This window comes from Ochotona princeps, chromosome 5, assembly GCF_030435755.1.
Source record: "Ochotona princeps isolate mOchPri1 chromosome 5, mOchPri1.hap1, whole genome shotgun sequence".
NCBI classification, from domain to species: domain Eukaryota; kingdom Metazoa; phylum Chordata; class Mammalia; order Lagomorpha; family Ochotonidae; genus Ochotona; species Ochotona princeps.
Genome location: NC_080836.1, coordinates 71,789,060 through 71,816,514, shown reverse-complemented (window position 1 = coordinate 71,816,514; position 27,455 = coordinate 71,789,060). Strand labels below are relative to the sequence as shown.

The window sequence follows — 27,455 nt, the reverse complement described above, 5'->3', positions numbered from 1 at the left end:
TCAGTAGTATAATATAACATGTGAGTTTACTACTTTGTATATGTAAAATTAAACGAGTAAATATTACCTTGTTATTTAACTTGCCTAATTATGTGTAAAGAACTAAGTTTATGAAGAATGTGTTTTATTTTTAAGTGAAATGTTTGCATTATAGCTTAATTGTAAGTATTTTTGGGAATTCGGAAGGTTTTCACAGTTGCTTTGTTCTGGATGGAGTTAGTGCTATAGTGGTCATTCTCAATGATTTGTGGGCCTTTTTGTTCCTGCCTCGCCAGTAGAGAGGTAGTCTCTAATCTTTTTTCTTGTTTGTAGTTGTATCTTTAGCTAGATTTGGAGTTGTGCATGCATTTCCTGCCCAAGATAGCTGTGGTTTTTTTAAATTGTATTTTAAGTTACATCGTCTAGCATCTTTTTTTTTTTTTTTTTTTTTTTTTAGATAGGTGAAAATAAGTGAGAAAGAGCATATCTGGAAATCATCTAACATGTCACGGAGAAGGTTTGATTCCCGAAGTATTTCAGGCATGCTAACGACAACTCCTCAAACTCCAATGAAAATGGAAAACTTTAATAACTTCTATACACTTACATCCAAAGAACTAGGAAGGTAAGGAAACTGTGATGTGTATAATGTTTAAACCCACTATGATATGTATAGTGTTTTGTTTCTATAGTTCTGTAAAACTCAGTTTGGTTCGCTAAGAATGATCAAAAAGAAAAGTCATCACTTAATTTCTTAAGCCTTTGTGAGCTTGTGTCGCACATCTAAACCACAGTCAGGGTTCCCAGTTGGAAATCTGGGTTCTTGATTTGAGGCTGTGAGCGGGAACAACTTGGCCTTGTGAGCTGCTGAGTACAGTTCTGGTCCCCGTCATTTACTAATTGAGTGACTTCATGTAAGTTACTGCACCTCCTGTTCCCATTGTTTCCTCATCTGAGACGTGGACACAGGTGTAATGATATTATCATACATGGCTGTTGCGGGGATTAAGTTAGCTCATCTTTGTAAAATACAGAGTAAAGTTCTGTAAAGAGTTTTGTTATGTGATTTAAAAAAATTTCTTAGGCTATTGTGCTGGGCTACAAAAGGAAAAGGAAAAAGAGATACTATTCTGTCCCGAATTATATAAAAATAATTCATATTTGTTAGTATATTCTTTATCATGATGAATAAGTGTTCTGCAAATAAAACTCTGCAAAATCTGTTAGGGCTTAACTAGAGCAAGGAGTGATCTGTTACTGTATGATCACTTATACTATTATTTTATCATGTGATGATGTAATAATAAAGCCAAATGTTTTACATTTCTGTATTTGTCATGTTTTATACTTCAGATTAAGAAGGGTTAGAAGATGGTTGTCAATTTATAGCTTCAGTTTGATTTTGGTTCTGGAGTTAAATCTTTCAGCTTACATTAATAAAATGGTTTACTAAGTTCTTATTTATATTGGTAGATTTACAGTTAGACATAATAGTTGACTTTTTATCTTTGAAAATCTCAATGTGAAAACAAAAATCTACTAAATCATGAGGTATGATTTTGCTTTTTCTGGTGTTTTATCATAGCAGCTGAGGAGAGTCCTGGATTTTTCACTTTGCAGATAATGGGTACAACGTTTAGAAGTAAATTTATTGTATATTAATGTATTTGATTTTGGATGTAAAACACTTGGATGTTTTAATTGTGTTAACAAATGCACTTGAGAATGTCCTTTGAAATGTTTGAAAAAAAATATGTTTAGTTCTAAATCTAGACTTTGTTTTCTTTACAACCTAACAGAAAGGAATAAGATGGTTTTTTTCAGTGCCCTCTAATTCACACTGATCAGTCATAAGCTATTTAGCCCAGTGCAGTATCCTAGTCTCTGTATTGGAAGGCTGTCCGTGATCATTGATCTTCTAATAAAAGTTTTTCACAAAGTTCAGTACTTGTTCCTATAATCTCTGAACACTGTTACCTTGCTCAGTATGAATGCTTTGGTGATAGGGAACTCCCTCTTAACAAGTGTCTGTTCCATTTTATGAGTGCTTATTGGGCACTGAATACTCTGTTTTCTGCTCTGCTAGTATCTGCTCAGTAGACTTGGTTCTTCTTTGGTGGTTATATTTTATGTGAATTCATATGCAAGTCCTTCTTTGCATATAGCATATACATGTTGCTAACTTTTGCTGGTTTCCTTAAATTATTGTCCTGTGAAAGCCTGCCTTGATGCAGTTAATCTCTTCTAGATCTCTTTGTTACTTTGTTTTTTTAAAGATTCATTTATTTGAAAGGCAGATTTACAGAATGAAGGAGAGACAGAGAAAGATCTTCCAGCCGCTGGTTCACTTTCCAAATGGTCACAAAGGCTGGAGATGAGCCACTCCAAAACCAAGAGCCAGGAGCTTTAATCTGGGCCTCTCGTACAGGTGCAGGGTCCTAAAGGCTTGGGCCATCCTCTACTGCTTTCCCAAGTCATAAACAGTGAACTGGATGGGAAGTGGAGCAGCCAGTCATGAACTGGTGTCCATATAGTATGCTGGCACTAGCTAGTAGAGGATTAGCCTATTGAGCCACTGCACCAGCCTCTGCTTTCATTATTCCTCTTACAAAGGGCCTCATAGCAGCAGACTTTTGACCTAACAGTTAAGAGACAGGCTAGGATACCGATGTACCAAATTGGAGTTCTTGGATTCAATACCTGGCCCATCTCTTCACTCCATCTTCCTGCTACTGTGTCCTCTGGAAGTCAGCTGTGGTAGCTCAAGTGAGGAGATTGTTGCTGGTCACCAGGGCAGCCTGGTTGCAGCCTCAGGCTCCAATGGGGGCTGTTCTGGATACTTAATGCACATGGTGGATGGGAGTCCTCTTCTCTCTCTCTCTGCCTCTCTAATAAATCAATATATATTCTTTTATTTGGAGCACAGTATTGTCAGTATTTTACTATTTAGCCTGCAGTGCATCTTTATTGAGATAGCCTGAGATTCCCATTAAGAGTAAGCAAGCTACTTTGTTTTACCCCCTTTGCTTCCTGCTCTAATTTTACCTCCGCTCCCCTAACCCCCAGAAAAAGCCACATTGCATTCATGTCTCTTGGTATCATGTGATATGTTAGTAGAAACTGACTGAATTGACCTGACTGAATTTTCACTGGATCTAAAGATCTGTGATCCTACTTGGTTGTGTGATTTTCTTTTTTTAAATGAGAGAATAGACTGTGTCTCCAAGTTTTCTTGTATATTGCAACAATTGTTTGGAAATTGCTTTGAGCAGGTAATTGAATATGCCAATCCTTGAGTAATATAGATAACAAAAGAAATTATTGTCTTTTAAAGTTAGTTTGATAAGCAAATTATGTTTATTAAATCCATTATGGGATGTAATGAGAAACTAGAAATGTTATGAAATTTTTTTTTCTATGAGGGCTTTAGAGAATTGCAACTTTTCATGAACACTAATCATGTAGAATTGTCTTAAATAAGGTATCATAAAAATTATGAACTTGAATCAGTTGTATTTTTATTAGCCTTTTAGAGTAAAAACTTATGTAGAATCTGATTTAAACATTTGGATTGTTAATATCCCATTTTGTCTTCATGAAAGAGGCCTCAGTAATGATTTTCTTTGACTTGTTACAGCCTAAATAATCATGTGGCAAATATTAGTATATTTAACTTAAACATTAGTAGACCTTGATAGATTTAAAATCATTTCTATTTATCTGCCAAAACTTGCTTCATATTCTGTGAATATTGCTGCTAAGCTTAGTTTTTTAGACGTGTGAAATGGAGATTGTAATCATAATCTTGCTTCTCATGGTGTTTGCACATTTTGAAGTATTCTAGTGTGGGGTGAACTGTACAATTATCTTTGTAAATCGTTGTCCAAGAATCTATTTTCCCTTAGCAAACTAAAGGAAAATGTGTGCAAGTTAACAGTTCATCATCTACTATTCTCAAAAAACTTGCATGGCTCCTGTTTCTTAACATGTTGGGTAAGTATTTTCCACCCCTCCCCCAGCTGAAGCAAGCTTTCACAGGGCTTCTTGTGGTTAGGAGGGTGAGGCAGATTCAGAAATAAACGTCAGCTTCCTTTGTGGTTTACCTACCCCCTCCCTTCACATTTTATTGTGTGTTCTAGAATGCAGAAGGGTAACTGCTAGACCTTCTCACTGCTGGGAAATCTCACCAGCCTTGCCTTTTTAGGGCATGAATTAAGTATTATTCTTAAGAGGTTTGCATTTTCCTGAATGTGCTGTTACCTTCAGGCAGAAACATTACATAGCAAAGATTATTTCTGATACTTCTAAACTAAAGCTTGCACTTTAGAATGGAAAAAAATCACTTCCCTATGTTATGTGTTCATTATAGCAAAAATATTTACCGTATTTATACCATGTAAAGGAACACACAATTAAATGCATAAAACTTTATTGGAATCTCAAATAGCCTTTAAAAAATACAAATGCTTTTACACACTGGATGCAAAATTGCACAGAATATGGTATTATAGAAGGTATGTGACCCTGGCATTCAACAGATATTCCAGTTCCTGTTGTGCGTCCATTAACACAACGTAGATTTGCAACTACTGTAGCAAATAACACAAACACGAATGCTGCTGCCATGGAACTTTACATATTGGTGAACATTGACGTGTTATTACCAGGATCAGTTCCTCATCTTTGCCTAGGATTAGTGTGTACCATACTTGTTTTATAAAGCATCACAGGAGTACCTGAAACAATTTGATAAAGGGTTATGTTCTTTAGTTTTTCTCTTTCTCAGAGAATTCCAGCTTGTTAGTCATAAAAGCATAGCCAAAGGAAATTGCCACATTGATATCGTAAGCATTTTTTCAGATGCATAATTTTCTTTTTATTTCCTAAATTTTGCAAGGTGAATTTCCTTATAAAAGTTAAAATTTATTTTTCTACTTTAACCAAGTTTTCGCTTCTAAATCTCAGTAAAAATTGGCAGAATTTAGTGAGTTAACTTCCTTTTAAAAAAGCAGCAATTCAAAAGGACAGGATTGTTTTTTTGTGGTTAGAACAAAAAGCTAGGAATTTGCATTCCACAGATTAATTTTTGGCCCTCCTTTTCCAAATATGACTTTTCATGAGGTTTTTAATCTTACTCTGATTCAGTTTATCTTGTATAAAATTTGTAAAATGTCATTTTGATATAAAGAGACTAATTTTTGTATACTCATTGAAATATATCAATTTGTATTCCTTTTCTATAGAGTAAGACTATTTTATAGCAAAACATTTTAACTTTTAAAACAGGATTGCCTTCAAAGCATTGGCAAATTTATTGAATTTATGTACACTTTTTATATACCCAGGAATCAAATTATAACTTGTCATTTTTTTTAACTTCCCAGCTATAATTTTTTTTAGTATTGCTTCCAGTGCTTTTCATTGAATGTAAGAAAAAAAAAAAAGAGTTGGAATCTTTGAAATCTTAGTCTGGGGGAATAGCAGTAAAATACTATGAAGTAATTAATTGCCCATCACTCGCCCTAAGCATCAAGTGGCTTAGAAACAGTTTTGCTTGCTAAGTATGATAGGCTGGGTTGGTGGCATATTCTGAGAATAATTGAGACACAAAGAATGATGGAAGAAAAGTTACTCTCTTAAGATCTTTATTAATGCCTGATTTGTTAGTACCAGAAATTAGGAAGTAAGTTGAGACTTCGGATAGGAGTTCTTAGCCTTGAATCCCCTAGACTAAGGATTAGAAAACTTAAACATGGGCCTCAAATTCTGAAACCTGCTAGAAATGCATGTAAAACTTCCTGCTTAAAGGAAGGTGCACTTGTTTTATGTAGCTGGTCAATAGCTTTATTAAAATTTCTCAAAAGTTGTCTGTGACTCATAATAGTTTTAAGCATTTGAGCAATTAAATTTTGGCTAACTTGGGCCTGGCGTGGTGGCCTCGTGGCTAAAGTCCTTGCCTTTAACATGCCGGGATCCCATATGGGCACTGGTTTGTGTCCCGTCAGCTCCATTTCCCATCCAGCTCCCTGCTTGGGGCCTGGAAAGCAGTCGAGGCCCAAAACTTTGTGATCCTGCACCCATATTGGAGACCTGGAAGAAGTTCCTGGCTCCTGGCTTCAGATAGGCACAGCACCTGCCATTGTGGTCACTTGGAGAGTGAATCATAGGATGGAAAATCTTCCTCTCTGTCTTCCCTCCTCTCTATATATCTGACTTTGCAATAAATAAATCTTTTTTAAAAAGTTTTTTGGCTAACTGTAGGCCTGTCGTTTATGATATGCCAGTAGAAGCTCTAATATTTGGCATTTTTTTATTTTGGAGAATTGCTGTTGGAGAGAGCTATAAACATACTTGTAACTTAAATGATAACCGTGACTTTGATAAGTGTGTTTATACAAATGTGTCAGTGCCTTATTAGTTGTTGTTGTCTTAGCGGATCATGAGATATCCTTGAATGTTCCCTATGGGAAGCATAGCCTTAGGTACCAAAACTGCTGTCAGATCGCCTGGAAGGTTTCAAAGTTTGTTACAAATTGTAGTAAAAGCGAAAATTACTACACTAATAAAGTATGTCAAATGGCTATTTTGTTGCATTTATTTCAGTTTTTATATTTGTGAAAGAGCTATTTTGATTAGAGAGCTAATTTTATCCTTTTGAGTAGTAGTCTTTGGAAAAACTTAAGTTTAAATCTTTATCTTGACCAAATTATTTATCCTTTTTGGGGGGTTTGCAAAACAAAACAACAACAACAAAAATTTGTACTATGTGGAATTATTATGATATTTACATACAATAATTTATTTCAAGAATATGGTAGGGACTTACTATACAAATGAGGTTATTTCCCTATGATGATAATGTTTTGTATTAACAGTGTAGAATAAAGATAGATCTGTATTATTTGTTGTTATGTTTGGCATTTGCAATTTTATGTGATAATTACCATAGATTTTATGAAGAGACAAACACGGAGGGGTACATTTGTTCTTTTTGACTATGATGCCTGTTGGAACCCTTCTATCACATGTTGGAATGCATAGGTTTCAGTCCTGCTTTTGCTTCTATTTTCAAATTTTTCTTCCATGAACCCTGAGAAGCAAGGAAAATAATGGCTCAGGTGGTTAGTGCCTGCCACCCGTGTGGTAGAGCTCGGCTGAGTTCCCGGTTCCTGGATTCAGACCTAGCAGATACAGACATTATGGAACCAGGGGAAGGGAGCTTTTTGCCTGTCATTGTTACATATACACTTTTTTAAAATTGTAAAAATATATATATGACACTTGATTTACTTTGGGAAAAAAACAAATTCCTAATGGCACAAATATTTAAAGGCATTGATTTTAAATTAAGCATATAGTAGAATCTTATGATACTAACATTATTCTCTATTGAAATATTAAAAGTGTCCTTATTTTCTTCCACCCACAGAGGAAAATTTGCTGTGGTTAGACAGTGTATATCGAAATCTACTGGCCAAGAATACGCGGCAAAGTTTTTAAAAAAGAGAAGAAGAGGACAGGACTGTCGGGCGGAGATCCTGCATGAGATCGCCGTGCTGGAGCTGGCAAAGTCCTGTCCCCGCGTGATAAATCTTCATGAGGTCTACGAAAATGCAAATGAAATCATTTTGATATTGGAATAGTAAGTAGACATTTTGATGTATAAGTACATCTAATACATTTAAGGAGATTAAGTAAATGTATTTTCAGTACTTTAAGTTCCTTTGAAATGTTAGTAAGAATGACGAAGCTATTTCATGAGAAAGAATGTAACTCCCTACCTGTCTGAAACATGCTTCCAAGTAAAAAGTCAAATTGTTTCATGGTATGCTAGTACATTGTTAAAGAAATATACTTAGTATGTATGATGTGCAAATCACTATTTAACAAATTGTTGTAAAAAGAAACAAAAAATATCTCTTGCCATAAGTCAGTGAAAAACTGGAAACAAAAATATTCAACAATTCATGGAAGGATGGGGATAGAGGATGGTTAAGTAACTGCATGCTTAATCATGCCTGTATTGGGTGCTTGTCTGACACATTATTTATTATTGTGTTTGAATATCTACATTGGTTGGACAGTATCATGTGTATGTTTAGTATTCTTATGTTCAGATAATTTTAAACATTTTACAGTAAATTTAAGGAGATTCATGGTTTGATTAACTAGCAAGTCACAATAATTAAAAAATAAAAAATCATGTGTTAATTAATTGGCTCTCATCCACTTCTAACCCCTTTTTTTCGTGTTCAAATTGTCCCAAATTTAATGGTAGTAAATTTGTTAACAAAAGTATGGGACAGACTGAGTATAGTGAAGTAGCTGAGTTACCACCTGGATGCCCCCACATCTGCTTTCAAAGTTCCTGATTCTAGCCCTGGCTTCACTTTCCAGTCTTCTTCCTGCTAATGGGCACCCTAGTAGTCAGTGGGTGATGTCTAAAATACTGGATTCCCATTTTCGACCTGAAACATCTGGGTTGAGTTTCTGGATCATGTCTTTGGCTTGACTCATCCCTGTCTTGGTTTCATCCTTGGTGCATTCTCTCTGGCTCTTTGCTTTTCAATTCAAAATGTAAATAGTAAAAGAAAAATCAAAAGTTGAGCAGCAGAGTGCACTTTCAGACTACTTCCTCTGTACTTTGGTATGGACTTACTAGTGTTTGAAGATTTCTTTGCTTCATGCCCACGAGATTTCCAGGATCACTTCATAGGTGCAATGCCCTACAGCTGTAATCACCAGTTCTCCAGTTCTGGTTCTTTTTAGTGGGGAAAGGTAATTAGAAACCAAAATATGTGTATTGGAATGCTCACTTTTAACAAAGTGTCATTGTTTCAAGGTCTTTGCCAAGAATAGTGTTAGAAACTCTTGATTTTTTTTATTGCAAATTCATACTGATAGATCCAGTTCAAGTCTACCACTTTATGATTGTTCAACAGCTCTTACCTTCTGCGCTTGTATCTGACTTCTCCCACTGTGAAAGCAATAGTTCATTTGCCTTATCCAAAAATATGTACACAGTAGTGGCAGAATACCAGTTGCACACTACTTAGTAAATTTGTATTCTTTTTTCCCTTGGTATATAGCCCACTAAGGCTATACAGTCATACATTGGTTTCTGGTTACATTAATCATTAGAATCTGGTTCCTTAAATCCTTCTTTATTTTGTTTTGAATTTGTAAAAAAAAATTGCATGAATCAGTGCTCAGAAAACTGTGTATTACAGAATGTGCTTGCATTCTCGTGCTTTCTTCAGTCTTCCTTCCCAACTTCCCTAGCTAACTGCATTTGCTCATTTCTGGTTCATTTTTTTACATTCTTTTTTTTTTTTTTTTTTGTGAATGTGAGTGAATTCTTATAAACTTATGTTTCCTTTCTTAAGAAAAAATAGCATATAATAAGTATCCCTTTTTACCTTTCTTTTTAGACTTACGATATCCTAGAAATCATCCTATTAGCTCATAAGCTTCTTGGTATCGTTTACTATAGCTGATTATGAAATGACTGCTTACTATTCCATTGGATAGTTGGGTTGTGTTTTATTCAGATAATTTTTCGTTGTTGAGCATTTTTTTGTGGCATGGTAGCATTAGTACACTTTGTGGAGGTATGATTACTGGGTTAAAAGCATATATATTTGTATTACATGTTGTTAAGTTTCCCTCCATAACAGTGACATACTGTCACTTTAAAAAGGTACCTTTTAAAATTTGTTGCATTTGATAATCATGGGAATCTGTTTGAAATTTTCAGAACTACAACAGCTGTCAAGTAGTAATATTTTGAATATGTGATAATATTTTATATTAATTAATATTATATTAATTATATTAATTAATGCATTTTGTTTTGCCTCCAGCTTAACCTAACCCTATTTTTTGAACCAAATTAAGTAACTTACATTTTGGTTAATTAAACTTAAAATCTTGCAGTTAGCTTGTCACTTTTAAACAGTTACTAAAACTTACACTTGTATCTTCTTTTGGAGAACATGGAACAAAACTTAGTTCTAGAAAAACCAAGCCTCAAAAGGGGAATTTGCTTCCATTCACCAGAGACAACTCTGTGAGGTGGTGTGAGAAATTGTATTTCCTTTTTGTCAGGAAATTACAAAACTTGTCTATCAAATTATCTGACTATCTTACTGACCCAACAGAAAATGATAGAAATTGTGACTAAAGATACAAAATGAAAAACCTCACCTCCTGTAATAATTTCAACCTCTGAGCACTATAGTTTAGCATTATCTTCTATGAAGGATATGTTTCTTAAAACTGAATTCTAACTTAGCAAAGACTTTGTGAATTCTCTTCAAAAGCAGAGTCAAATTCAGAAAGACTAATGTTGTCTAGGCTTGGAATTAATGTATGTTGGCTTATTAATAAGTAATATTCACTATTTACCAAGGGTTAATGTTATGGATGCTTAGATGATCTATTTTGATCCTTCATAACATTTGTTATATTTAGTACTTTACATGGATATTTTAGTTTTTAAAACAAATTTATTTGGGGGGTGGGGAGAATCCAAGTACCTATGAAACTGTGTTACATAATACAATGTAATTAATGAATTAAAAATTATAAATAAATTTTTTAAAAATTTTATTTATTTTTATTAAAAAGGTAGATTTATAGAGAGGAGAGACAGAAAGTAAGGTCTTCCAACTTCTGGTTCACTTCCCAAATGGCTGCGATCACCAGAGCAGAGCCAATCTGAAGCCAGGAGCTTCTTCTGAGTCTCCCATGTAGGTGCAGGGTCCCAAAGCCTTGGGCCATCGTTCTGTGCTTTCTGAGGCCATAAACAGGGAGCTGGACTAGAGGTGGGGCAGCCAGGACACAAACAGGCACTTAGAAGTAGAGGATTGTCGAGTTAAGCCAATGCGCTGGCCCTAGGATTATCAATTCTTAAGCCAGTGAAGTAGGAGCTATCATTTATTCATGTGCCACAGCTCATACAGCTAATTAGTGACAAAACTAGAACTGTAGTATGCACCCCTAGAAGCACTCTGCTGTCCTGGTGTCATATTCCCTGGGGACTAGAAAGTAGTTTCCATACTTTTTTCAGTTCTCTTTTTGTTTTATACTTTGTTATGAATATGAAACTTGGTGGGAGGGATTTATTATGAGTTATCTCTAGTGACTATAATGAACATGTTGGTGCATAAAGAATGAATGTACCCAGATTGTCACAAATTTATGTTGCTGTAAGCATGAAATTTCAGACCTATTTTTTATATTAGGCCAGAGGACTACCAAAGATAGTCTGTATATTAATTATTTACGAGGATTAATTAATTAAAATATTCAGTTTATGAATTAAAGTTTCTAATTGCTATAACTTACTTTGAAAAACATACTATAAACTTAATAGAAACTGTAATTTTCAATATTAAGATTGTCTACCATAATACTCAGAACAGATACTTGAATTAATTTCTCATTAGTTCTTCAAAGGGTTTGATGTGGGATTGAAATAAATAAAAATATATGTGTCTATACAAAGGTACCTCAAAGCATTCTTATAAAAGTTCTTGATTTTATAAAGCAGTGTAATTTTTTGTATTTCATATCAAGCTCAGTACTCAGAATTTCACCTATTCTTATCATTTGTTTTCTTCTTTAAGGTCCCTTCCTCTCCACTCTGTTTTTAAATGTGTATTTACACTAGTTGTGTATTCATCTAAATATCATTTTTAAGTGAATTATTTCTAAGTTTCAGTTGTTTGGATTTTATTTCAGTGCTGCAGGTGGAGAAATTTTCAACCTTTGCTTACCTGAGCTGGCTGAAATGATTTCTGAAAATGATGTTATCAGACTCATCAAACAAATACTTGAAGGAGTTTACTATCTTCATCAGAATGACATTGTGCATCTTGATTTAAAGGTAACATAATAAGTGGTTTGACTTCACTTACTATGCCTTTATTATGGATTCTGTCTTTATTATGTTATTATGTTATTAGAAGAAGCTTTTCTTCTCAGCCCTTGGTGTGCAGAGTTTCAGGCTGGTGTTAACAGGAAAGAGCAGTCATATGGCCGTCTCTATTACACTGGGAGTGCTTTGGGCCCTGCCTGGATGCTCTCAGGGCGTAATTTTGTATTGGCAAACAGGAGAACACCATGTATGTGAGCAGCTCCAAGAACTCCTGGGCTCTCAAGAGGCAGTTTTTCTGTTTTCTATCACCATTCTACTTCATGCCACTCTTAGAGCTATTTCCTGGATCTTATTCTTTGATAAAACTGTCCACCTCTGAAACAGTTAATATCTGTCTTCAAATGAGAAGATAATATTTCCACATTCTTTAATCCTTTGTTCCCATTTTATTCAATGTCTTTCTCTCAACGTTTTAGTTTTTTTAGCTCTGCCTAGCTCGTTCAGGCTCGTTACCTTACTCTGGTGTTTTATCCTCATATCTTTCTTCTTATACTTCCTCCAGAGCCACACAAAGTTCTTGCAATCAATCATTTTGTCTCATACTTTTTGAGCACTGGGGTTCTTCTGCTTCTGTTATCATTTTCTTGTCTTTCTCCTCTCCTTTTTTACCCTTCTCCTCCATCATTATCATTATCATTATTCATGACCGATCTCTTCCTACAGCCCAGGGTTGTCTCCCAGTTTCCAAATCTCTATTCCCAACTATCAATTAGCTACTATTAGGTGCCCGTCAACACCTTTATTACTCATATGTTTCATGTGTATTTCTGTATTTGGTCTCTCTGGTAGGGAAGGGGAACAGTATTTAGCACTTAACATCCCTACTACTTTCCCTATTGATAAAACACTTAAAAATAAAAGGCAAGATCAATGATTAGATAATCATACTCCCACCACTTCCTATTGGTTCTTTTTCCTGCTAAGGATAAACCATGTAGCTACACATGTAGCTTGAAGTCAGGGACAGCATATAAGCTTGCATTTATTGTATGCCAACAATAACAGCTGGCAACAGAGCAAATTGCTCTAAACTTTTATTCTGTAATGGTCTTATTTAATAATAAATCTGTTAGTCCCAAGAAATTTGGAAACTTGTAATTTTTTAGCACACGTTACCTGGTGTATGGGTTTTGAAAACAGAGAAGTTTGTAATAGACCTAAAATAGTAAAGCAGTCACCTGGTTCTGGGGATCGACAGTTGAAATTAGCATGTGCATTATTGTCAAGAATATAACCTGGAAACAGCCATTCCCAGCTCATGCAGAACCATCACACTGAACTGAACACTTTCCTTTTCTGTAAACATGTGTATATTCATTACTTCATGACTTCTTTTATGCTATTCCCAAGAACGAATATTCCTACTTAATCTCTTAAGACTCAGCATAGGAAAAAGTCTGTAATAAATCCTTCTTGGATTTTCTTATGGACAGAATCATGCAGTATAAATTTTTACTAATAAATATTCTGTACATCATAGTCAACCAGTCTTTGTGTCTATCCATCCAGCTTGAGTTTCCTCCAAACCCAGAATTTGTTTATGACTTTATGGCTCACTCACATATGACTCCTTCTAAAAGTAGTTGGGTAAATGTTTGGTGAATGCCTTAATGAAATATATAATTGGTTATCAATGTAATCTATTTAATTTACACCCAAACTGAGAAAATGCTGAGGATAGAAATTTTATAGCATATTAATTATTGTTTTTTTCATTATTTAGCCACAGAATATATTATTAAGCAGCATATACCCTCTTGGTGACATAAAAATTGTCGATTTTGGAATGTCTCGAAAAATAGGGAATGCCTGTGAACTTCGGGAAATCATGGGAACACCAGAATACTTGGGTAAGAATTTTTCTCTTACTTTCTATGTTACTTCAAAATCTATTAAGAAAATGATAACTTTATAAAAATTAAAGCATATAATTCCAGGATTGATTTTGCTCAAATGTTGTGGTGTATTCAAACTTGATCAATGGCACATTAAAATGAAATGTGGAAAATGTAGAATTGAAATATGCATGGCAATTCACAGGACATTGAGTATAGACGTGCACAAGTTCATTGTGTTTAAAGGCATTGTACATTGTGAAAATGAAACAGATTCGAGAGAAGCTAGGAACCGCTAGAAAACGAAAAGGAGAAAAACTGAAAGAATCAAGTGGTATGTAGTTATCTTTTAAGCTTGAATGTTAGATAGATCACACTTCTACATCTGCTTGATCCCATCTGTAAATCTGCAATAAAACAAAAAACATACAGAACATTTTTATTTTAAAGAAACTTCATGGACTTCAGATTCTTTGTGTTCTGAAACTAACTTTTTGGAACAGACTAGTTTGAAGTATCAGTTTGAAAGACATTAGTTTGAAAAAAAAAAAAAAACACCCTGTTAGAACATGATGGATTCTGCTAGAATTAAAGCAAATACAAACATCAGATTGATGGTGAAGCTTGGGGAGAATGGTGAAATCACTGATGGTTTTTGAAAAGTTTATGAGGCCAGTGCCCCAAAGAAATCTGCAGTTTGTGAAAGGATACATTATTTTAAGAAAGAATGGAGAGATGTTAAAAATGTAGAGGTACGTGGATCAACTCGGATGTTTATCAGCTGGTGACTGGATAAAAATTGTGGTAGATATAAATTGTGGAATGCTACTCAGCTATGAGAAAGGAATGAAATCCTATCTTTTGTAACAAAATGGATGCAATTGCAGACTTTAGTAAGTTTAATCAAATAAGAAAGTCCCCAGAAGACAAATACCATTTATTTTCACTGTGTTTGTGGTGGTTAGTGTGGAGAGTACAAAGATATATAACGTATATAAGCATAATTGACATTTAAGATTTGATGTTGCCTTTTTTTTAAGATTTATTTTTATTGGAAAGGCAGATATACAGAGAGGAGGTGAGACAGAGAGGAAGATCTTCTGTCCAATGGTTCACTCCCTAAGTGGCCGCAATGGCTGGAGCTGAGCCAATCTGAAGCCAGGAGCCAGGAGCTCTTCCAGGTCTCCCACACGGGTGCAGGGTCCCAAGGCTTTGGGCCGTCCTCGACTGCTTTCCCAGGCCACAAGCAGGGAGCTGGATGAGAAGTGGGGCTGCCAGGATTAGAACCGGCGCCCATATGGGGTCCCGGGACGTGCAAGGCGAAGACTTTAACCACTATGCCACTGCGCCGGGCCGTTATTTTGCCTTTTATCACCCTTGTCTGTACTCTTAAGGAACACCAGTTTTTCTACTTATTATTTGTTCACTTATTTATTTAGTGGAAAGTGGAGCTTGTCATTGTAAAGTAAGTTATAAGTGTGTTGTAAAAATTAAATTAAGAAATGAAGAAGGAGGAAATGTGGGAGGGTTGGTGAGAAGTATTGCTATGCTCTTAAAAGTGTAAATGTGAAATATGTAAAATTGATTCCCTTCATATAAATAAAAATTTAAGGAGATATTAAAGATGAATACTGCAGTTCATCCACATTAGTGGATACAAATTTATCTTCTTTGAGCCCTAAGTGAAAAGGACAGATAATTGACACCAGAAATAAGAGTCAACACAATAGACATCTCAATCAGTTCAACTCACACAGTTTTGACTGAAAAATTAAAAGTGGAACAGACTTTCCACTCAACAGGTGCCAAAGCTGTTGCTTCTGATGAGCTTCAGACAAGAGCACACCATCAGAACTCCAAAGGAAATTTTAAGTGTGGTCCAGGTCCTAAAGCATTTCTTCAAGGCATTGTACCAGGAGATGAAACATGACCTTATATAAATCCAGACCTGACAGCACAGCACAAGATCATGGTGACCAGGAGTTGCGACTTGTCCCATCAAACCAAAAGTAGACTGGTCAGAAGTAGAGATGAGTTTTGTGGGATGCTTGAGGCATTTAGCTCTGCTTGTAGACTTTCTGGAGGGTGAACTAATGATAACATCTGCTTAATTTGAGGGTTTTGTAAGAAAGTTAAAGGCTTTTTGCAGGAAAGATGACCAGGAAAGCTTTAGCAAAGAGTTGTTTCCCACCACACAATGTTGTTATTTACTCATTTCTTAAAGCAAGGGTAGCTTTGCAAGAGTTTAAATGAGAAATCATTGAGCATCCAGTTTATAAATTTGATGTGATTCATTTTGATTTCTCTGGTTTGTTTTAGTCTTAAAAATATTTATTAAAGGGACATTCATTTTTCTTTGATTAATAATGTAAAAAAGAACCACACTGGCAGAGTTAAATTCTGAAGACTCTCAGTTCATTGCAGTTGAAAATGGCTGGGATCATCACTTCCAAAATGTCTTGAGCTTCATGAAGTGTATGTTGAAAATAGAAGTTTATATGTTTAACTTTCACCTTTTAATTCTATTTTCCACAAACTTTCAAAAGTCCCCACTGTGTATTCAGTTTTGTGGGAATTGTTAGCAAGACAAAACCCATGTTTGTTGTTGTTGTTATGAAAGGAAGATTTTGGAGAAGGAACTGAAAAGAAAAACCATATTGGATACTCTCGAAATAGTGTGCAGAGTCCTACAGTTAGATCATACTTGTGAAATATTGTGTCAGGGAGCATGCAAATTTAAGATTATTTATAGTAATAAAAACAAGATTATTTGTAATAATATTTTTAACTTTTAAAAATTCATTTTTGAAGAGATTTCATGCATTTCGTATATATAATTTTAAACACATAATGACTCCACCCTCCCTTCTTCCTTCATTCCTTCCTTTTTTCACCTTTTAAATTTTACAGTAATGTTCTTGCCACTTTGTGTTTCATATTGCTATTCTTGTAGGCATTGAAAAGATACAACTAAACAGAGTACCAACTCAGAAATGCAGTTGTTTCCAAAGAATAATAATCAAAGTAAATTCCTAACTTTTGGATGCTAATCTGAGCTGAAGTGACCTAAAATAAATGGTTGTGATTATTTGCAACCAAGGTCACAGAAATATATAAGCTTATATAGATGGTTTAATAAAGACAGATAATACACACAACTCACATGCCTCATTAAAAAAATATTCTGTGTAATTATGAAGCCATACTGTGAAATAGCAAAATCTTTTTAATCTTTATTCATTTTATCTATTTGAAAGGAACAGTTTCAGAACGAGGGAGAGACAGGTAAAAGAGACTGATAAAAGTGTAAAGTTCATCCACTGGCTCACTCCACAGATACCTGCAGAGGGTCACTGGGCCAGGCAGGGCCAGGCCTGCCGCTCCATGGATCTCGCACACACACTGGAAGGATCCCAAGTGGTCCTGTCCCACTGCCTTCCCGGAAGCCAGTGGAACAGCAGCAGAGCCAGGGCTTGAGCCTGTGTTCTGGTAGCAGTTGATGGCCTCAAAGGCAGCAGTCTCAACCCGTGTGACAGTGCTGACCCCAGTGAAATCTTATTTCATTCATAAATACTCTTGGAAATATGTGGTCATTTTTAGAAAATATTGAGAATTTATTTTGCACCATTTTTCTCAGGGAGTAGACAACAGAAATTTCATAGGAATTTAAATTTTTGATAGTTTAAGAAAAATATTTAGTTTAAGAAAATCTAGCATTTCCATTAAGTATATTTTGCTCATTATATTATTATGAAGGCTTATCAACGTGCTTATTCTAGGAAATACTTACGAGCAGTCATATATAATAATGCAAAGTAATTCCTAATAAAGTAATAAAACAAATTTTAAAATCTCACTTCTAACATTTTGTTATCTTCGTGATTTTTTCCTGATAATCTCAATGCTTAACCACATGGTTGCTCCAACAATGGATATTTAAAAAAAAATTTATTTCCATTTTTATTGGAAAATTATGTATTTGTGCATGTATTTGTGTATGTATAGATGTAGATACCCACAGAGAGAAAGAAGTCTTTGTGCCAGTTTACTTTGCTGAATGCTCATGGTAGCCAGGGCTGTGCCAGGCTGAAGCCAAGAGACTAGAAGCCAGTTCAGAATTAACCGGACCCACTCAAGTGCTTAAGTTGTCATCTGCTCCTTCCATAGCTGCACGTACAGGAAGCTGGATTGGAAGTGGCACTGCTGCTTGGAACAGGAACCGTGATGGGGGAAGTGGTCCTCCCAAGCAGCCTCTTAGCCTTTCCCATTATCAATAATTCTGAGTCATTTGGTCCCATAATTTATTCTGTTAAATAATACTTACCATGGTACAATTAATAGTATGTTATTATGATCTTAATATCTTATAACTCTAGGCTTTCCAAAATTGATTCCAATTCTAAGTTAATCTAAAGTTTTAAAGATGGTCAGTTAAATTTGAATTTTGTTTTCTCTTTCAGCTCCAGAAATTCTGAATTATGATCCAATTACCACAGCAACTGATATGTGGTAAGATTTTTCTTGGCTACCTAATAAAGGTCCTTATTGGAAGTTGGATGATGTATATTCTGGCATTCTTTAATTCAGTATTAATAATAATATGTTCTTTAAAAGATTTTTTACTCAATGTCATTATTATGCTACAAGAAAATATTTACCTACCCATGTTTTTAATCTCTGAGCCAATGGTACAGAAATAAATGGGAACATCCCTTTTAGGCTATCTTGGTAAGATAACAGAGTAAGATAGCCATGGTGTAGTACTACATGTTCTGTAATAAAGGTAAAACGCTGATAAACCTGAAGGATGAGCAAGCAATAATGATAGGTCTAGAAGAATGAGTAGAAAGTGTTGGCAAACAAGTTTAGTTTAGAGGGTAATCTTCAGGTCACTATGAGCTTTTGCATTATAGGGCATAGAACTAGAATTGATATGACAACTTTAATGGGAGCAGTAGAAGGGTACTGACACCATAGACCAAATCAAAGAGTACAGACGAACCTCTGTGCTCTCTATGATACAGCTGTGGTAGTGCCAAAGAAGAACCCTGTGCTGAGTTGGTGACACAGGTACTTGTTCTGCCTCCGGAGCACTGTGTTTGTCACTGATATGTTTATAGCCTGGAAAAATTTTTTTCAGTGAAAAATAATGTACCTGCCCAACTTCGTGCTTTACCAAAACTTGCAGACTCTTATTTGCACAAAACCCCTGGTTATATCTGGCCAATCACTTCTGTCACTTCTGTGAGATTAGACATCATTTTGAAAACACTGCAGTAATTTTATATACCCAAAAACAGCTATCTGTTTGAAAGGTAGATATAAGGTATAATGATACATTTTAGCCACATTTTTGTAACAAAGGATGTTTCCAAAAAAAATCTTTGGAAAAGTAGAATTCAAAAATATGTTTGTTTTAGTTCAAAAATTCCATTCTTTGATGAAGTGATAAAAATTTTCTTTATGGGCTTAAGTTTAATAAACATACTGGCCAGGTGCTTACCTTCTGTATTTTTTAAATCTGTGGCATAGTTTTTTCCTTATACACTTTTTTGGAACTTTTTGAAGATCCCTCATTTAATTAATATATGCGTATACTTCTATTCTCTCTCTGTGAGGCATACTTTGAGATAATACAACTGTTGTACTTTGAATAATCTGTTACAGGGTCTTTGAAAAACAGTTTAAATGTAAAGTTCATATTAATTTTGAGAAGTATGTAGACTATTCATTGTACTTTATATAAATGCTTTAAAGTTAACATACTTCTCTTTTTCTCTCTTATTTCTTAGGAATATTGGTATAATAGCATATATGTTGTTAACTCACACATCACCATTTGTGGGAGAAGATAATCAAGAAACATACCTCAATATTTCTCAAGTTAATGTAGATTATTCAGAAGAAACTTTTTCATCAGTTTCACAGCTGGCCACAGACTTTATCCAAAGTCTTTTAGTAAAAAATCCAGAGTAAGTAATAACATTACTTTAAAAAACATACTTATTTTTATTGGAAAGGCAGATATACAGAGAGGAGAGACAGAGAGAAAAATGTTTCATCCACTCATTCCCCAAGTGACTTCAGCGTCTGGAGCTGAGCCAATCTGAAGCCAGGAGCCAGGAGCTCTTCTGGGTCTCCCATACGGGTGCAGGGTCCCAAGGCTTTGGCACATCCATGACTGCTTTCCCAGGCCACAAGCAGGGAGCTGGATGGGAAGTGGGGCTGCCAGGACGTGAACCGGCGCCCATGTGAGACCCTGGTGCATGCAGGTTGGGGACTTTAGCCACTAGGGTCTCACGCTGGGCCCATGACATTACTTTTTAAAATACCATCACAAAGTAAATAATGTATGTCTGTTAGGAAAGATTTATTCTAAAATGATATCAAATTTTTCAAATTATGCTCAGATTTTCAGGTAATCTGAGGAGAGAGGTGATATAAACAAAATTACTAAACAGCAAATACATAACTTGAAGCGTAATATACAAAACAGGAATTCCGGAATAAAGAGAAGACTTGAATTATTTAATTTTAACCCTCTGCTAATCCTTGCAGTTCCCTAAGATAATAGGAAAGTTTACAGTACACATAGCTCGTTATAAGACTATCGTGAATGATTTGTATGTTACTTTTTGTGACATTGTGAAGGAAGGATGAAGCACAGTTGGACAACCTACTAAAGAAGAGACTTGTATCTTTGGTTCAGAACTCTTCACTCCTTGGCAGCTGCCAGGAAAGAAAAGAAAAAACTGACCTTTTCTGTAGCTGGGATCTGGCCTATTTGCTTTGGAACAGCCTAAAAGCCTAATTTTCTTAGATCCTTTGTCCATGACAACCACTTAATCTTTTGGAGGACTCAATCTGTTTACCTGGCTTTTAAAAGATGCTCGCATAGTTTTCCTGACTTAATTCAAGCTCAAACAAGCTCACTGGCTGTATTTTGGACATGAATAACTAGTTTGTAGGGATAGTAATAAAACTCCATTATTTCTAGTCATAAGCAGTTATTATTTTCATTTTTAAGATGTATTTATTGAGGTCAGCATTGTAAACAGCAGGTAATGCTGCCATCCATAGTGCCAGCATTCATACGGGTGCTGATTTGTATCCTAGCTGCTCTGCTTTTGATCTGGTTTCCTGCTAGAGGCCTGGGAAAACAGCAAACTGTGACCTAAGCAGTTGGTCTTTGCCACTCACCTGATTGCTCCTGGTTTTGGACCCACCCCAAAGAGGTGTCCTTTTCAGGGAGTGAACCAGTGGATGGTTCACTTTCTCTCTGTCTCTACTCTTCACTTTCCCCTACCTCTGCGTAACTCTAGCTTTCAGGTATTTTCCACGGGACCTGGATTAAACCAGGAGCCAGAAATTCCATTCTTGTTTCTTCCATGGGCAGCAGGCACTCAAAAGCTTGGGCCATCATCTGCTCTTTTCCCATGCAGATTAACACGGAGCTAGAGTGAAAGTGGAACAGGTGGGACACAGAGTGCTTAGTGCTCATAAGAAATGCCTCAATTATGATTTCCTCACATATCATTTGCCTGGAACATTTGTTTTTCTGTAATTAGAAAAGAAGCTGTACCCACAAACAAAAGATGGCGGAAGCCGTGTACCCACAAACAAAAGATGGCGGAAGCCTGAAGGAGGCTACGTGAGGGTTGGAGTTAGCCTTGTATTAGGTGTTTTCTCCTTTGAAAAATTATTATATTTGATCATATTATTTCCAAAACAGAAAACAGAATTTTAAAACTCAGAACTGTCAAATAAACATTAATGACTGGACGTTGTTTCTAATGGTTGCTGCTTTTGTGAACATAAAATAATAATAGAGAATGTAAATTACTTAGAATTGTTTTCCTCCAGAGATTTGTAAACCCAAGAGTTTGTAACTTTATTGATCTTGTTAGACTAACATGTATTCTCCAGCTTTTTGACTAGATTCTCATGGTAACCTCCATGGTAAGGGGAATTGTTGGCACAGGTCAGAAGCAAAAACTGTGTGTTCCAGTTTTCCTTCTTTCATCAATCACAAACAAGAAACACTTTTTTATTTAAAATGGATCCAGAAATGAGCAGGTTTTCTATTTGGAGGTTTTAAGGACTTAAAGGACTAAACTTTCCTTGTTTTTTTTAAAAAAAAATTATGCCATGTCTTTAAAATTAACTGAAGCAAGCCATATTGCAACAGAATATCAGTCACTTGAACTTAGTTTACATTCGGAAAAAAATCTAGCATTAAACAAAGGGAAGTATTTCTTTATGAAGTACAGAAAATTGCAAAATTAAGTCCTGTTTGAATTAGCTGCTGGTCATTCACAGACTAGAGTTGGAATTTACCACTAGGGAAACTGGTATTTTGTTCACTAAATATACTTTCTATGTAACAAAAGCTTTTTTTCCCCAAGAAAGTTTCTTGAAAAAAAGGCTATTTTTGCTTCTTTTCTTATGTAAATTAGAGCTCATGATGGAATTTTAGTTCAAAAAGTAAAATCATAATAGGACTATGAGAAGGCTTGGAGTTTTAAAGATAACCTTAGAAAACATATTGGTAGGATTGATGTTAGAAGTCATCTAAAGGACAGTTACATGTCATCTTCAAAACATAAGGAGCCAAGGAACTTCACTGGAAACTTATCCTCAGCAAAAACCAGAGCAGTTCCCCCAGATGAAGCATTTTTCTCAATGTCAATTACAGTATTATCTATGATATCAAAATGCTAGAAGTATTCATGGAGATGTGGTAAATAAAGCATGGTAAATCCACATAAATGAACATTAAATGATAGAGCTATTAATTTGATCACTCTGTGCCAATGTGGAGAGAAACTTTGGTGGGTCAAGAAAGCAAATGCAGAAATACATGAGCCTGTGTGTGCGGGTATAAGTGGTATGGATATGCACATAGAATGTAAATAAAATAGAGGTGGGATGGGAAGTTAGAGAACATAATTTTGCCTTTTACATACGTATGTGATAGTTAACATGCTGTATTGTTAAAAAAAAAAGACAGGCTACAAGCTTTTTCATATTGGAAAGGCAGATTTACAGAAAGTTAGATCTTCTGTCTACTGGTTCACTTCCCATGTGACTGCAGTGGCCGGAGCTGAGCCGATCTGAAGCCAGGAGCGAGGAGCATTATCCAGGTCTCTCATGCAGGTGCAACGCCCCAAGGCTTTGACCCATCCTCTACTGCTTTCCCAAGCCACAAACAGGGAGCTAGATGGGAAATAGAGCAGCAGGGACCTGTGGGATCCTGACACATGCTAGGTGAAGGTTTAGCCACTAGGCTATCACACCAGGCACAGAATATAACATTACGATTCTGCTTAATGAACCATCTACAGGTTTGGAGATTTGAATCAAAAGAAAACAAGCCTCCTGGTATTGTATCTCCCTTATTTGTTAGGAGAATAGCAGAATCTATTTCCTAGTTATCTAGTAATCTTGTGATTATTATGTATTTGAAGCATATAGAGTTGTCCCTGGCATGTAAGTAAGCATTCAGTAACTATTAGTTGCTGTTTTTCTTATTAGCTTTTGTATTGTTTGAATTTTATAATATGTGTGTTATTTTCATAACAATTCCAACACCTAAAATCTATCACATTGAAGATATTTGCAGCGTGGTTTCTAGTTTTGTTTCCCTTTGTGTTTTTTTCTTTCCAAAGGAAAAGACCTACAGCAGAGAACTGCCTTTCCCATTCTTGGCTGCAGCAGTGGGACTTTGGAAGCCTGTTCCACCCTGAGGGAACGTCGAGTTCCTTCCCCGCTCAGGACCTCACCTTAAGGGCCTCTGAAGACAAGACGTCAAAGTCCTCCTGCAACGGGACCTGTGGTGACCGAGAAGACAAAGAGAATATTCCAGAGGAGAGCAGCATGGTATCCAAAAGATTTCGCTTTGATGATTCACTACCCAATCCCCACGAACTGGTTTCAGATCTGCTGTGTTAGCACTTTCCTCTGGCTCACTTGGACTGAATTTGACATTTCAATCCTCTCCAGTGTGAGGTTGTGGTTTGTAGCCTCCTACATGTCTTGTTTATATTGTAAATGCATTTTTAATAGAAGAATGTAGGGAAGCATTTTAATGTCAAATTTCTGATTGTTAGCATAATATCCTTTCTCATCCTCTAGGAAAGAGAAAATACGTAAATATATGACAAAAGGTGAAATTGCCTATGTCCAATTACCTAATGAAAGAATTCATGCTGGAATGATCTTATCAAAATTATTGACACATCAGAAAAATGGTTTGGGATATTGTGCTTGATAAAATGAACAAAATGAAAATGTTGAAATTTAAGCAGTTCTCTCTGTGAAGTGAGTTCTATATTGACATATTGCCTTTATTGACATAAGTTGTTTAGGAAAATGGTGTCAGCCTTAAGCTGAAATATATGCTAATTTATAGATACTTGTGCCATTTCATGTTTGAAAATGTTTTAAAATTATAAATATGTTGAAGCCATGTAACATTTCTGTTGTATTTGATTTGCTCTATGAGAGAGGTTCTTTAGCCAGAATAAAGAGGCAGTTAGGAACCCAATCAGGAGTACTCTGTGTACGTTGGAGCAGAAACAAGAGCAGCCTTGGGTCATCTTTAACACAGCATGCATCAGGCATGGTGAGGTCTGGAAAACGGAGGCTAGCTGGTGAGCCAGTGCCGAGGTCTGTACTCTGCAGAGTTGCTAGCGGAGCAGGTACTTAGGTAAAAGTAAAGGTGTTCCATTTTTAGTCAATCAAATGTATTCACTGAATTTAGAAGAAAATATTGGCATACTCCAGCCGCTTACTGAATTGCAGGTTTTCCCAAGTCTTAGAATACAAGCCAGTCATCCTAAAAAGCAAAGCACCAGTAGAATACGAGCTGCTACAGTGTCAAGGTTGATGTGATCACAAAGCCTGATGAGATCAAGCTCTTCTGAGTTTCCTGTGTATAAAACAGTGAAGTAGTCCTGCAAGGCCCTCTGGGAAAGCTCTACGTGGGGCTGTTACTGCCACCAATGCGGCCAGGTCTGAGGTGAGCGGAAGCCAGTCGGTGATGATGTTCTATTCCAGTAGCGGAACATATGCACTCCTTTTTGTTTACCTGAGTTTCTATGTGGTGATTAATAATAATAATTTAAAAAGATGTATTATCATGTTGGGATAAGTAACATGACCATGTTACCATTTTAGCAAACATTTTGACACAAAATAAACAACTGGTATTCCCCCCCACTTTTGAATCAAATATTACTCTAAAATGTCTCAAAATTTTGGTAAGACTATAAATTCTTTAGTAATAACATGAAAATCTTTAGTAATCAAACTTGCTTATTTAAATATTGAATTTCTTTCACACCATCAGTAATTTTTAAGGAAAAGTTATTCCTACTTTGTGTGTGTGTGTGTGTGTGTGCATATTTGTACAGGAACAGTTGTATGTATATATGTATAGATATCTAAAAGAGTCTTTGGACAACTTTCCTTTAGAAATTCTTTGCTCTAGCATATTGTGCTCATCTCAGGTGCCAAAAGAGCCCTTGTATATGACATATATGTGTATGTGTGTATATATACATAGATGCACATACATATTTATGTATATACATACATGCACATATATTATGTGTATATATGCATATATACACACACATACATATAGATTCTTTAAGAAAAAGTTTGTTGGTCCAATATGCTAGACAATTGCAGGAGCTAAATTGAGCTGTTGTATATGTAAAATTGATTATTCTAAATTATTGATTGTCCACTTATTTACCTTCAGTATTAAGATAATTCAGATAAAACTTAGTCATTGGAGAATGAGAAAATAGTTATTTTTCCAAAATACCATGTTATTATATTTTAATTTCTAAGAAAATATATGCCATAAGAAAATATAAAAATCAAGACATATTTAAATTTTGGAACTATAAACTAGCTCTTAAAAATTTTATGCAAGCTTTCTTTTTCCCTGAGGAATCTTAAAATAGTTTGTTTTCACTTAGTTAATAGCCTACATAAAGTCATAAATGTCCATGCCTTGTTTTCTAAAAGTGAATTTTACTGTAAGACAGCAACAAGCGGTTTCACAAGGAATATAAAAATTCAGTCTTTTCGTAAAAATGAAGTGGAAAGTTTTTACTGATTGCAATGTGAAAATAAACCAGTCTTTCAAGAGAAGTTATTAACAAATGATTCAATTCTCCCAAAATTGAAGAAAGTCTTAAAAATTTTGGATAAAAAAGTCTGCCAAAGGCAGATGTTGGACTCAGTGAGATGGTCTCAAATGATATAGAAATTTACACAGCCCTTCTTGGCGACTAGATATTAGTAATACTCAAACATATCTGCAGATGGTGGTTAAATTGTGATAACTTGGCAAAGTTTAATTTACACTTTGAGTAATATCCCTAGCTAGATGGGATTTTAAACTACATGATATATAGATGGTAATTAAAATTATCATCTTCATTATTTTCTTTATAGTACAACTAACCTTACTTTGAGCAGTGAAATGATAGTAGCACTTTAAGGAAGGAAGCAGTACCTATTTCCGCTCAGTAATGAGATCAGGTGTGTGTGCCAGGCTGCGAATCAACGCATGCTTGCTTTGTCATGAAAGTCAGCCGCACCAGTTTGATTAGTGATGTAACTGATATTCATTCTGGTGCAAGCTCTTTCATATTCAATGGGTCACGAATAGTTCATGGGCCATCCTTTGATAGCCTTGATCTAAGCAATATTTGTAAATGTTGATACTCTATAACTGTTTACATTTCTTATGGTTATTTTAAATTTTCAGTTTGTTGTATGATGTGGAAACTTGTTCTTATTCGTTGTGTAACCAGTTGTTACTTTAATTTCAAGTTGTATTAAAATGATCTGACTTCCAATTTAAGCGATTGTTATCAATTTGTAATTTTATGAACCTACTTGGAAGAGTAATTGCAACTGCTGTACCATCTTAACTTTCATTAAATAATCATGTTGCTTAGAGCATATAGGCTTTCGTTATGAATACTCTAGTTTAAAAACCTGCTTATTATAATGCTGCCTCTTGCTAAACATTAAACACATTTTTGCATTTGTGGTTATCACTTACTTTAAAGTGTTTTAAAATTTGTTGTTTTTAAAAAGTGGCCTAAATATTCTGACTTTGACTCATCATCTTTGAATTTCTTTCAGAATACAAAAAAGGCTTATTAGGTTCTGTTGGAAATGGCACATAAATTTGAAAACAGGCTGGTCTATTTATATTTCTGGAAAATGTCAGTAGGTATTAGTACCCACGTGTTGAATGAAAGATGGATAAGAAATTCTTTGGGGAGTTCATAATCTGATTGTGAACTAAGGTAAAATAGATCCCATGCTTTATTGGCATGTTCTAGGAAGTTCTCATATTCAGTGAGTACAGAAGCATTTTTTTTGAAGATTTATTTATTTTTATTGGAAAGGCAGATATACAGAGAGGAGAGACAGAGAGGAAGATCTTCTGTCCGATTATTCACTCCCCAAGCGGCCGCAATGGCTGGAGCTGAGCTAATCTGAAGCCAGGAGCCTCTTCCAGGTCTCCCACGCGGGTGCAGGGTCCCAAGGTTTTGGGCCGTCCTCGACTGCTTTCCCAGGCCACAGGCAGAGAGCTGAATGGGAAGTGGAGCTGCCGGGATTAGAACCAGCGCCAGTATGGGATCCCGGGGCGTTCAAGGCGAGGACCT

The 27,455-nt window shown here is 35.5% G+C and overlaps 1 protein-coding gene across 1 annotated transcript in view; it reads left to right on the top strand.

Moving 5' to 3' along the window:
• The window catches only part of STK17B (serine/threonine kinase 17b), a 30,836-nt gene extending 6,778 nt beyond the window's left edge, over positions 1–24,058 (top strand). The window contains exons 2-8 of the mRNA XM_058664752.1: positions 437–604; positions 7,409–7,621; positions 11,725–11,869; positions 13,644–13,770; positions 18,216–18,264; positions 19,548–19,727; positions 23,424–24,058. Coding sequence (XP_058520735.1) covers positions 483–604; positions 7,409–7,621; positions 11,725–11,869; positions 13,644–13,770; positions 18,216–18,264; positions 19,548–19,727; positions 23,424–23,706 — 1,119 coding nt within the window. The 5' untranslated portion in view covers positions 437–482 and the 3' untranslated portion in view covers positions 23,707–24,058. The remainder of the gene's footprint in view (positions 1–436; positions 605–7,408; positions 7,622–11,724; positions 11,870–13,643; positions 13,771–18,215; positions 18,265–19,547; positions 19,728–23,423) is intronic.
• The last annotated feature ends 3,397 nt before the right edge of the window (positions 24,059–27,455 follow it).